This window comes from Copadichromis virginalis, linkage group LG1, assembly GCF_057382275.1.
Source record: "Copadichromis virginalis isolate Kocher_CV1m ecotype Utaka linkage group LG1, C_Virginalis_male_GT1.1, whole genome shotgun sequence".
In the NCBI taxonomy this organism is placed as follows: domain Eukaryota; kingdom Metazoa; phylum Chordata; class Actinopteri; order Cichliformes; family Cichlidae; genus Copadichromis; species Copadichromis virginalis.
In genome coordinates, this window is record NC_140618.1 from 21,903,135 (window position 1) to 21,915,661 (window position 12,527).

The following is a 12,527-nucleotide window of genomic DNA, read 5'->3' on the forward strand; positions in this document are numbered from 1 at the left end:
AACTAGTCACGCCAATAATGAAATCAACACTGCCTACTATTTTAAAAGTCAGCAGAATTATCTGTCGCACCATTAATAAATATAAGCTTATCATAAAAAAGATGACTTACCTTTGAAATGCTAAATGTTAAAAGGTGTGGTGGAGTGGGATGCTAAAATAAGCAGCCTGCATGTTGGTTTCCCATAGCCAGAGCTGTTGTTATATGACTCTGAGATGTGAGACCTGATACTGTGAGTAGTTATTCTGAAACAGACAGATGTGTGAATACAGAACAATAGCCAAAAACAACACGGATGAACCCGCCGTCCTCTCTGTCTGTCTGACTATGTGAGGGGCTTCGACTAGAAAACAAGGGAGTATATTTCAATTTTTTTCCGCTATTAGAAGGACATCCAACAAAATATACATGGGTAACTGCATGTTCTGTAGAAAATTTAGGCTTGGACCAAACTGAAAAAGGAAAACTGCGATTTCTAGTTCCACATCATATCCGTCACTTGTTGGCTTTATACAATGATATTAAATTGCATGAAAAATAAGGAAAAATTCCGTTAACATCTTATGATATAAAGTTAAGAATGAATGTTGTCTTAATGATCTTCAGTACTGTAGAAATAAAACCTGGAAACGATGCAGCTTTTCAATCAATATGACAAACGCAAATGCAATTTTAAAAATGGTAATAAATCAAGGAAGTAAACAACTGAATTAGGGCTGTTCAATATAACGATTTATATCGGATGACAATTTTTTTTGTTTTGATGGTCACTGTAGTGGCTATATTAATTTCCTAAAGTTCTCTCTTTCTCTTATATTTAATATAACCACATAACAGACGGACAAGCACCTGTTTTTATGCGTTGTTAGCAAAAACGACGATAAAACCATCCCGTATCCGCTTATTTTCCACATAAACCTTTCACAATAAAGCTCAAGATCCTGTTGAGACTTTTCAAAATAAACGGAACCCCGTGAAATAGTATGCAGAGTATTTACGGATGAGAAGCAAAAAAGAGCCGTCAGGTGCTAAAAAATAAACCTTAGACTCAAACATTAGAACAGGCTTTTTCCTGCAGCACACCATATAATAAATACTTACAAAGAAAAAGGCGGCCGTTGAAACTTATATCTAAAAATATATAGTTTCACGCATCGGTTAAAACACTCGACTCCAGGTACACGACGCCCAGCTGGAAACACTAGATTCACAGAATTTACAGAAAATGTTAAATTTTTGTAATTTATATTGTTATCGGGCGATAGATATCTTATATCGGGATATGAGATTTTGGTCATATCGCACAGCCCTAAACTGAATACAGTTTGTAAATGAACAAAACTAGAATCACACCTTAGACGCACGAGCCTTTTTGTCATCATTACAAACTTGACATAAGGCTGCTGGTGGGTTCTGTTTGCTCAGATCTCTCAGCGTTAAAACTGTAAGCCTAACAAAGGAAACTAGCTTTGAGGTGAAATCTGAGACAATGTTCCGAGCGTTTACTCGCAAAGTCCATGGGGGTGGACATGGTTGCCAACATACCAACATTAGCTGTTTTTAAATGACTGTCATTTATGGCACTGCTGACGGTGATGATGTGTGAATGGCTCGTTGCACACGTCCTACGCCAGCTTGATGCCCGGCCTACAGACAGTGGAAATACTAATAATGTATTCTGCATGGAGAAGTTACTTTGTTCAGCCAAACTTTGCTCTGATTTCATATTTACACCCTGCAAATTACGCTGACGTGTTTTCTAACTCCTACTTGCTTTCATTATTAGTAATGATTAGTCAACAGTAATCATAGCTGTCACCTGCTTCATCCTACCCTCCTTGACTTTTTTGAACATTAAGCTGCATTTTCGGACTATTTGTCACTATATAGTGTAATTATCACCATTCAAAACAGCAAATTATCCTTTTTTTAACCATGAAATCATCATGCACTTGAAAGCTGGTTTGTCGTCCAGTACTTTTTAAATTCTTGAAGATATTCATAATAGATGTTGCCCTGACTGTAGTGGTGGAGTTAACAGACTAGACATCAGGACAGTGGCGCAAACTCAAGTGTGTCTTTATGGTAAGAGACTAGTCAGCGACCCCCTGGCAACCTCTAACTGCTAGAGAAAAATATGAAGTCCACAACTGGTTGGCAATTGGTCACCTGTAGTTTGCATGGAAACCAGCAATTTGTTTGGAAACACTTGGCAACTAACCACTGAGCATAAGTAAAACCTTGGAAGAGTGTGACACAAACCGGAATGTTTGCCTTCAAAGGAAAAGCTTCAGGCAACACATTTCAAACAGCACAACTTTTACTTTGAAGTTGAACACTGTTTTCCACAGTTATGCCACCAGCAGATAAGTCACAAACTATGGAAAACCTTGGCAATCTGCTAGCAACAAAAGCAGTAGCAAGGTGGTTTTTGGTCCAGCATCATAAATCCTTTTTTTAGCTGGCCACTACCAGCAACCAACCAAGTGGTCAGCAACTTTTCCCTAGCGACCTGTGGTGACCAGGTGTCACTAATTGTTCTCTAAGTCTGTGTGACATGGCAGTAACATCCTTGTGAGTAGGAAAAATTGGTTGCTCAGTGATTGCATTCAGTTTTTCATATTCGGCAACCAGCTGCAAGTAGTTACAGTGGCAAACTGGTTGCCCAGAGGTCAGATTGGCAAAATGTTTCCAAACAATCATGGTTCCTCTTGGATTGACAGCAACCATTATCAAACTTGCCAACAATTTGCAACGAGTCTGAATCAGTCTGTGCTGATGAGTGAAACTCATCTGCAATGCATCTCTTTGCAACTGGGGACTCGACTCAGGTGGTGGCAACCTGGTTGCATTCTATCTGCATGCCCATACCTAAATCAAGGTTTCTGGGTGCCTATGTCATTTTATAGTTAAACTGCCATTCTTAAATCACTTCCAGTCAAGGAATTTCTGTTTCAAATTTATAAGGTTCTGGCTGGACTCTGAATGGAAGTAGTTACTTTTAATGTAGCTTTCTCTGCACGCAGATGGCAACAAATTTGCGACTTTTGCATTTTTATCACAATCATTCACAGTTAGTTGCAGCTTTGTCCTGTCTTTCTCCCCTCAACCCAAATCTGTCGTGTCAGATGGCTGCCCTTCCCTGAACTTGTTTCTGACAGAAGTTTCTTCCTAGTTTTTCCTTCCCACTGTCGCACCAAGTGGTTGCTCATAGGGTTTGTCTAATTGTTGGGGTTTACCTTACAATATAAAGCAAACTGAGGCGTCTGTTGTTGTGATTTTGCATATAAAAAAAAACTGAATTCAATCAAATTGACGTTAATCTTTATATTTTCACAAAAAGACTGCATATAATTGTCAACTTGACCTCATTCAATCACAAAATGAGAGAAGACTGAGTCCATCTTATTACCTTTTTATTGAAAAGGTAATAAGATGGACTTCAGAGTTGTGCAGTTACCATCTTATTACCTTTTTATTGAAAAGGTAATAAGATGGTAACTGCACAACTCTGAAGTGACCATTTCAGAGGCAGCATCCACTGCGTACGGTAACAATAACTTTGGTCATGCTGCAGTCTCCAACCGCTGGTTTTCCTAATGTGACCATAACAGTAATTGCATGCTATTTTATGAATTACATTGTTGGAGTTTATGACTAATTCCCCCATAATTTCTCTTTTCCAATATGCATGTATGTATGCATGTATGTATGCATGTATGTATGCATGTATGTATGTATGTATGTATGTATGTATGTATGTATGTATGTATGTATGTATGTATAGCTCTTTTGTTAGTTTCTACATTAATGGGATTTATGGTTTGGTTCTTGCTTGTTGCTGCTACAGAGAGACAGACATACTGAGGGAGACGGAAAGAAGAACTGTGTTATCTGATCTCAAATCTGTGTTGCCTTTTGTAGAACATTTTAAATCACACCTTTGCCTCCAACTAAAAAATGTGTGCAAAACAGGTACTTCCAAATAGATACATTGAGCCGTTTAATACAAATTCGATCACTGACGCAACGTTTTTTCCCACGTTATCGGCACAATGTAATATATTCTGTTGATTTCGTTTTACTGAGACCTTCAGCAGTGCTTCTTACGCAGATTTGCTCCGTTACTCTGACATTCAAGGCAACAAATGACTCAGGGTGTGACTGATCTCGGTTAGGTAAGAGAATGCTAGCATTTTTCTTGAACTCGCATCATATGTGCGGCCCTGAGACAAAGTTCTTCTTTGACTGAGCAGTAATTCGATGTCACACAATCAACGAGAACAGAGAAGCACTTTATAACAAACACATACTATATACAGAAGAAGCATGCAGAATGAGGAAGCGCACTTTCCATTGAAGATAAGTGATGCCCATTGTTCGGGGATATCGATGTGTGGAACATGAGGACGTGGATTCCAGCCAGCATGTGTTAAAAAGATAAAGGCCACAAAAACCTGAGCTAGAGAAAACTGTAAACTATGTGTGTGACCCATGTATGTAAATGTACTCCTGTTATTGTTATTGTAACTGACAACAGATCTTTCCTGACAATAAAACAAAAGTGTATAAGTGCAAAAATAGAGGTTACTCCTATTGCTTTGCGCAATGCATTAATGACTGTGATGCCCATTTAATTTTTGCTGATTAACAGTGGTCTTCCTCCCTGGATAGTCATTAGGTTCTCATTAGCGTGGAGCAAAGGGAATGACCTACTAGTCTCTTGAGCTTTCCCAGATGGGTGGGAGTGTCTTTATGGATCCTGAACTTCTTCTCGTGTACATTCCTTTGGTGTGTTGCTAGGCATTTTGCCAGATACAGCTAAATTACCTCAGCAATGGGATTGCGTTCATCCCCTGCATTTAAAGTCTTACTTAGGGGATCTTGATGTTGAAATACTCATAGCAGCCTACGACACAAAGACAAATCGGACAGCACAAATCTGCAGCTTGACACTCAGCCATCGGTGAGCATCAGTAAAGATACAACAGTGCACTGCAACAACAACTGATGTTTCTCTGTGTCAAAGAACCTCTGGCATTCATGTGTACAGTTATGTTTTCTCTATACATTACAACATTTGTTCTTGCAGCGCTACAAAGGCACAAATGACATGATTTCCTGAATTCATACTTGGCTGGTCACATTAAAAAAAGCATTTATGAATTAACTGTATGCCTTACAGGTTATATCTGGATAGAGTTTAATATTCACTGAAGTGAGATACATTAAGAAGTATAATTAAGTATGTAGACTTGCATATTGTTTTCACATGAGTGAAGGAGAGCGGCAGTGCAGAATACAAATTGACCGCTTAAGATCAGCAAGGGATAGTGGATGAAGTTACACTGGAAGAACCTGAGCACATCTGGCTATGGTGCCATATTAGAATTGGTCCACTGTCCTTAAAAAACATGAAATCTGCCATCTTTACAGAACGACCCCAAGCAAGTGGAAAGTGTTAACAGAGAATTTGAGTGGAAAAGTGATAAAGACTGAGAATAACATAGCACCAAAAGATTCAAATACGGCAGAGAAGGTGGAAAGGAAACTGTTGCTTTAAACCCAGCAGTCTAAATCTTACTGGAACTCATAAACATGAAACAGGTATTGATGTGAGTGTAGCACTGAGCGCTTATAGTAATCTGACTCTCAGTAAGCCACCAGAATGACAACTACCCACTATTAATTTTTTTCTTTCCAGCCAGCTATGATATAGAGTGCACACCGCCTGCTGTTTACACAACACAAATATTGTCTGTTTGATTGATGATTCATAGACAAACAGGCTGTGAAACCGCTCGCAAAAACAGTAGGTCTATGGCAATTGTTTACAATTAAACTTCTGAGGGATAGTGCTGCGTGAAATTTGAAGTCCATAATTTTCTGATAAATTTTCTTTTGCTAATATTTTATACACATTTCTATTTTGTTTTAAAAATAAGAGGCATCATCCGGAGGCTGGAGAAACAATTCCAACTTGTAGTGACTAAACGGTTGCCCAGACCTTCTGCGTGTTGGACACTCATGACTACTTTTGATCGCAAGGAGACTGAACAGGTTGCAACATTCTTATGGCAGGTTTTAGTAATTCCCACCTCTAGCTTTGCTAACCAAGCTAGCAAGTTATCACAATCTTCTTCTGTTAATATGTCCACTTCAAGCTCCGAAATGGAGACTCCAGCAGCCAAAATGCCATCTCAAACCAGTGGGTGACATAAGATGACTCAATATTGAGTCTATGGTGAAAGTTACTGAGGGGCTTATTTGCTCTCACTGAGGCTCCACTCTGAGAGAAGCCAAGGTGTGACCACTCAATAGTGTTAAACAAACAGTTATTCTCCTCACCTACCCCCACACACACACATCTGCCACATCCTACACTTAAAATGAGTTTACTGTTATACTGGTCAGTTTTAGGAGAATGTTATACTTTCCCTGTATAAAGCACTTTTTTTTTTTACTTTAATTAAGCAGTCAAAGAACTTTTTACCACAGCCAATGCAATCATGCACACATACAGCACTTTATTGCCTATAGATACTTCAATGTCTAGACTGGAGCAGCCGGGTATCAAACCGCTGACCTATCGATTTTTCAATTGATAAATGACCGCCTCTGCCTATGGAGGCATCCCAAAGTTCATAAAAGCAAAGCCGAGTGGAGTTTATTAGGAAAATTTCAAGCGGTCTTTGAAAAAGCAGACAGAAATAACTACTTGTCTGGTGTCTGCAGGTGTCCGTGTCTGCATCTGAAAGCAAATATAATCCTCAGCTTGCACGAGACATAACAAAAAGACATAAACTTCCTTATAAAAGAAAAAACACCAGTCAGAATATCCAGTGAATGGAGCTGTTTGCACTCATTGGTATGGTATTTGGCATATGACTAAGCCCTACAAAAAGCTACAAACCGCCCGTATTTAAAAATGGGCTGAGAGCATGCACTGTGTGGAAATACATAAAACAATCTCTCAAAACACACATTCACCAAAACATTGTTGCAAAGCCCAGACACCTGTGGCTGTTTCTGAAATGGCACCCTCCACATTTCTACTCAAACACTACTATTACAGCCATATCCTGCCTCCACATGCTCAACCAGGGCTGCTGCCCTCATAATCCAGCCTTTTTTCCCCCTACTGAGCTGCTACTTTTGGCAACATGTCTCTTGAAAGTTTTCATATCTGACTAATCAAATCCATTTTAGAAGTTATGAGAGATGCATGTAATGAGGGTGTGTATTAAAGAAACTGGAGAACACGTGCTTTAGCTGTAAATCCAGCTGAGGTCTACATAAATCCTCAGCTAATCTGTCTGGACTTGATCAGTCAGGATGTTTTGCTCTCATTTATGAATCTCCATGGCCAGGGGCTGCCATCATGCTAATATTAGCAAGCATGTGAGAAAACAACACCACGCTTCACCTCAACATTTCTAGAGCTGTCTCATGCTGGCGGCTTCTCTGGTAACCCAGAGTAAATTGAGAAGGGTTTCTAATATACCATTATTTCAGGCACAAAAAAGGCACAGACGCAACCCACATGCAGTGCTCACATGGCTAATGTGAGTCATCTTTTCCCTTACTTGGGATGCTTCCTGCCCCGCAGACGTCACATTAAACAACACGCAGTGTTCAACAACTTTTGTCAGATGACTCAATGTTATGTCATCCTAACGCTATTTGAACTTGAGTCTAATGCTTGGCATTAGGGTGGCCAGCAGCCAGGGACCTGCCACTCTTTGTTATTGCTAGCGACATCATCTTTCATGTTCTGACTCCCCAAAAAGTCTTTTATTTGAGCTGCTCGGGAACCTCAAGATCAACATTAGCTAATACACCTTAGGACTAGCAAGTGATTAAAATGTGCTCGCGGAATAAATATAAAAGCTGACATCAGATGATTGGCCACATTGACGAAGTGCTTTTAAAAATGCTACTGTGCTGGTGCATTGTGGTCACCCACAGCCACCCCAACACACGAACAACAACGATAAACATTTCAGCACACAAACAAAATTCTAAACTGTGATGCCACAAGAGGATGATCTAAATATATGGATCCAATGGAAGTAGATAACATAATACCATAAATATCTCATTGTTACTGGTTTATTAGAAGTAGATCTTCACAGTCTTAATCTGTCATGATCCCCAATCCTAACCATAACCCACCGCACTTTTCTAAAGAAATCCAAACTTTTTTTTTGTTCCCCAATTCCAAACACTTGAGGGAACAATTGTTTTTTGAAACCGTAGAACAACAAGTTCTGATAGTACAGGATGTGGGTCAGGGTTAGGGTTGGAGTTGTCACTGATGACGACTCTGACCTCAGAGGGTTACTGACAAGATAATAAATGACGTTAACCTGTTTCACCAGCAGCTGAGGCTAAAACTATGAGCAATATTTCATACCATGAAGGTGATTAAAAGCACATTAATGAGCAATGTAGGAAAAATCTATTAGTTGAAAAAGAGCGTTTGCTAAAGAGAAATCTAACCAAAGAAGGGTATTTGGGATATATTGAGACTTGAGACACTTGCAGTCACTTCATCAAGTATTTTATGTTTTTGGTAAAACACATAAAACTAAAATTAGTGCTAGTCAAAGTGACAACTAACACACACACACACACACACACACACACACACAAACGCACACGTGCACAGAATTCCAGTGATTCAGGAAGCAGGTCATGTTTTTCCATACAGAACTAGGAGGCCCTAAGAGCAGCAGTAGAGGGACTTCCTCTGCCAAAGGGCCAAATTCCACATGGTCCGTGACCATTAACCCATCCAGGCTGACTCAGACACCCTCCGACCCCTCCACCCCCACCCCACCACCACACACACACACACCCTCAAACTCACAACACTCAGCATAGTTCTGAGTATCGCCTCGACTTCACAATCAGCTGTCAGGTCCACCCCAACACAGCACAGCAGGCGACTTCTTGAAACCTCTGAAGAGTTTGTCAGTTCTCCCCTAACCCTACTATTTCTATCACCATCACGGCACAAGACATGCAAGCCGGCAGTAAGAAAAACACACACGGTGATTAACTGAAAAGGGGACATCCAAGCAAAATCCTCAGTCAGCAGTCAGTTAGCTGATTTGAAAATGAGTCTGTGAGACCTTAGAGAAAACTTTATTACTAAATCCAGGCCCACCTCGTGCATATATGAAGCACGTTTTAAACGATTATTACATATGACAAGCAAAACTACAAATGAGAAAATTCACAATGACATTATCAGCGTTATTCCAGTGGTGTTACCATAACATCTCAAGTGTTTCCACCCAGTTCAGGTCTATCTGATCCCTTCCTACTTGGTATGCAGTTAATGAGCTTTTTGAACCCTCATTAGGATACAACTCTCCCCCACCCACCCAACACACACATTTGCTCACAAGCTTCACAATCCACCCCCCCAACTATTGTCTGTCAGTGTGGAGACACACAGCTGCCTGCCTGTCTTGTCTCCTGCAATCCAGAGCAAGCATCAGTAACACAGTGACACCATGGTGGGACACACACACACACAAGGCAAAGGGCAAAGAATGTCATCTCTTTCTTACAGTGTGTGTGTGTGTGTGTGTGTGTGTGTGTGTGTGTGTGTGTGTGTGTGTTTGGGCCCTCTCCTAAATGGCGATTATGAAAGCCTGGAAGGTCAGAGCAGTGTCTGCACTGTGCTGGAATGCAACCAGGCATTACAGGGAGGTAAACTGTTTACACGCCTTTTATATGTGACACCCAGCAAGTTTTCTTCAAGCAGGCTGCTGTAAAACTGATTAAGAGTGGTGGAAGCAACCTTTCATTTCTATAGATTATCTATATTAGTGCGCTTGCTTGCCTTTGGTTTCAGCTTGAAACGAGGTTAACCAGCAGACCTGGTGAGACTCTGCATCAGAGCACAAAAGTTAATCATCTCTCACTGGACATTTTGTGCAGCTGCTGCTTATTTTACAGTCACCCAACCTGAACGGATTTTCTCTGTCTAGTTCACATATTTCCAGTGAGATCTGGAGGATCCGTTTTGGTGGCACTTAAAAAGAACTCAAACGCACTTTTTCCTCTTGAGAGTGACACAGAGAGACACCAATGTACCAACGTTGTACAGCTTTTGCATCCTTCTATTTGAAGTATTACATTGTGTGGCTTGGTGGGCCAGTGCACCCCCTCTCAAAGAAAATCACAGGACTTCTAACAACTTAGCACGAACTCTAAATCCGCTGCTTTACTTTGTAGGGAAACTTAGGTACAAGAAAATAGGACAACTCTTTAAGCTCCAAAGACCCACTTTCCTTTCTCTTATGACTAGCGGCTGTACAAACTGCAAAGTGGAAGTGGTCCTCTCGGAAATCGTCGCGTTAAAGTGACAGACGTTTAATTCTCCAAAACCTCCCCATCCGTCCGACAGTCGCAGGCCTCGGCAAAGTAGTGAGGAAAAACAGACCCCGGTGTCCGTTTACGGACGGAACCCGTGTCCGGCCTCTCCCTCCTTGTTTGGCCGTGTTTTTTCGGGCGAGCGTGGAAATCAGAGCGAGGCTTACATTCGCTTCAACTGCAAGGTTTACCGCTACTGACCTGAATAAACTGGATAGTCAGGGCTGATTTCCCGACGCCACCTCCTCCGACCACAACCAGGCGATACTTCTCCTGCACCGAGCCGTCCTTCCAGCCTGCCATCGAGGACACCACCGCCGCTGCCGCTGCCGAAACACCAGTGAAGCAGCAAACACCCACTTTTCCCCCTGTAAACTGAAGAGGCCCTCGTAGTTGGAGGCACCGGAACGCAGATACAGAGGCCAGCTACGTGCCGAAACAGTCTCGCCTGTGCAGCAGCCCCCCTTTCTCTTTTTATTTAGTTGTAGGGATGTAAACGAAGAGGGATCCCGATCGGAGCTACCACCGACTGTCCATACGCCTGACCGCGTTTCGGGCTCGCCAACACTGCACCGTTCAAGATGCTGATCCGATAGTTAAGAGTAATCAGCCAGGCTAATACTGATGTCTGACGCTAGGGGCTGTTTCTAGAGGCAGTCTGCAAACTGCTTCAACACCCTCCTGCACGCACACACACCGACGCAAGTAGACCTCAACCCACTCTGCAGCTCTGCCCTGACACTAATATCATGCACCCTGCAGTCACATTCCTGTCCTCAAATGGCTCTGCGCTGTCTGCTCGCTGTAATTACAGCCAATTACGCAGCGATAACGCGCCCCGTGGCCGTCGTCGTCGCAACGTAAATATGGTTTAAACATGCTGGAAGTTACTAGTTTCTTTACTTTTCAGTCCAATGAATAAAAAAATAAAAACTGTAAAAAAAACAAACAAACTCAGGGTGACGTTTCTTGATATGTTATCTACAATATTTCCACAGCTTAGTCGGATTTAAACATTTTATTTGTGCTGTGCGCGACATCCAATTTTAGATAGATTTAATTAGAAAAAAATCACTTATTTTAATATTCAATTATTTAAAAAAAAACAAAAAAACAACCTTTTCCAGCACAGTGGGGAAAAATAGGTTTTGTGGACAGATAAAGCAAACGGAGGAAATGCAGTAAAAGTGATGTTTGCAGGAGTATTTCTGCACGCTGCACACACGCCTGCTGCTGCCCCGCAATTTACTATAAAATGCGCACATGTGTGCACTTTATATGCGGCGTCATAACTCATCACGCAGGTGGAAATTGAAAGTGGTGGACTGTGATTTGTGTTTTCTTTTTGTTTTTTCCCTTGTTGAAACGGACTCGTACCAGTTCGTCTAAATTACAACCTTTTATTTCATTGCGCAAAAGTCCCTACTTGTGTTGTCAGCGCGTAAATCGTGTCTCACTTCGTGCTAAATCCAATGTTTAACTGCATTAAAACAACAACAACAACAAAACATAAAACACCACATGGCTTTGGGACCCGTGGCGCCACCCGGTGTCAGAAAAGAGAAAACGCGGGGCCTTAAAAAAAACTCCCTCCAAATCTCCAAAAGTTGATTCTGTTCATCTGGACGTAGCGTTTTGTGGGAGAAACGTTTCGTCACTCATCCAAGTGACTTCTTCAGTCTCAGCTGACTGCAGGTTTCCCCAATCTTATAAACAGTACATTTGCAGAATGACTGAAACTACCCACTGGATGATTGAGCATGCATCAAGACTCCCTCCAAATGGTTTACATGGTGAGTGCTGTCAGTTTCAGTCGTACCAGAGTGGTTTTAAAATATAATACAAAATATTATATCACCCAAACCTTCTTAAAATTTGGAGGAATTGTGACAGTGATCCTGTGTTTAGCATGAACACTTTGTGTCTACATATTGATGTGGCAAAGCAAGAAAATCACCCAAAAGCACAATGCCAAAGTCATGCCTTGTGTTAGAAGGTGTAGCTGTGATTCTCATAATAACTATACCCGAACCAGACAGTCTGTGCTGTGCACACGGCAGTTGGAGTTGGCTGTTTATTTTCACAGTTGAAGGTCTGACCTCAACGCCACCTTTCAGCCTTTATCTAAAAACCCTGGGG

At 41.3% G+C, this 12,527-nt stretch overlaps 1 protein-coding gene across 1 annotated transcript in view; it reads right to left on the reverse strand.

Annotated features, from left to right (window-relative positions):
* Positions 1-11,175, reverse strand: part of rras2 (RAS related 2) — a 28,707-nt gene extending 17,532 nt beyond the window's left edge. Inside the window, exon 1 of the mRNA XM_085454621.1 lies at positions 10,590-11,175. Within this exon, the coding sequence (XP_085310747.1) occupies positions 10,590-10,691 (102 nt within the window). The 5' untranslated portion in view covers positions 10,692-11,175. The remainder of the gene's footprint in view (positions 1-10,589) is intronic.
* Between the last annotated feature and the right edge of the window lie 1,352 nt (positions 11,176-12,527).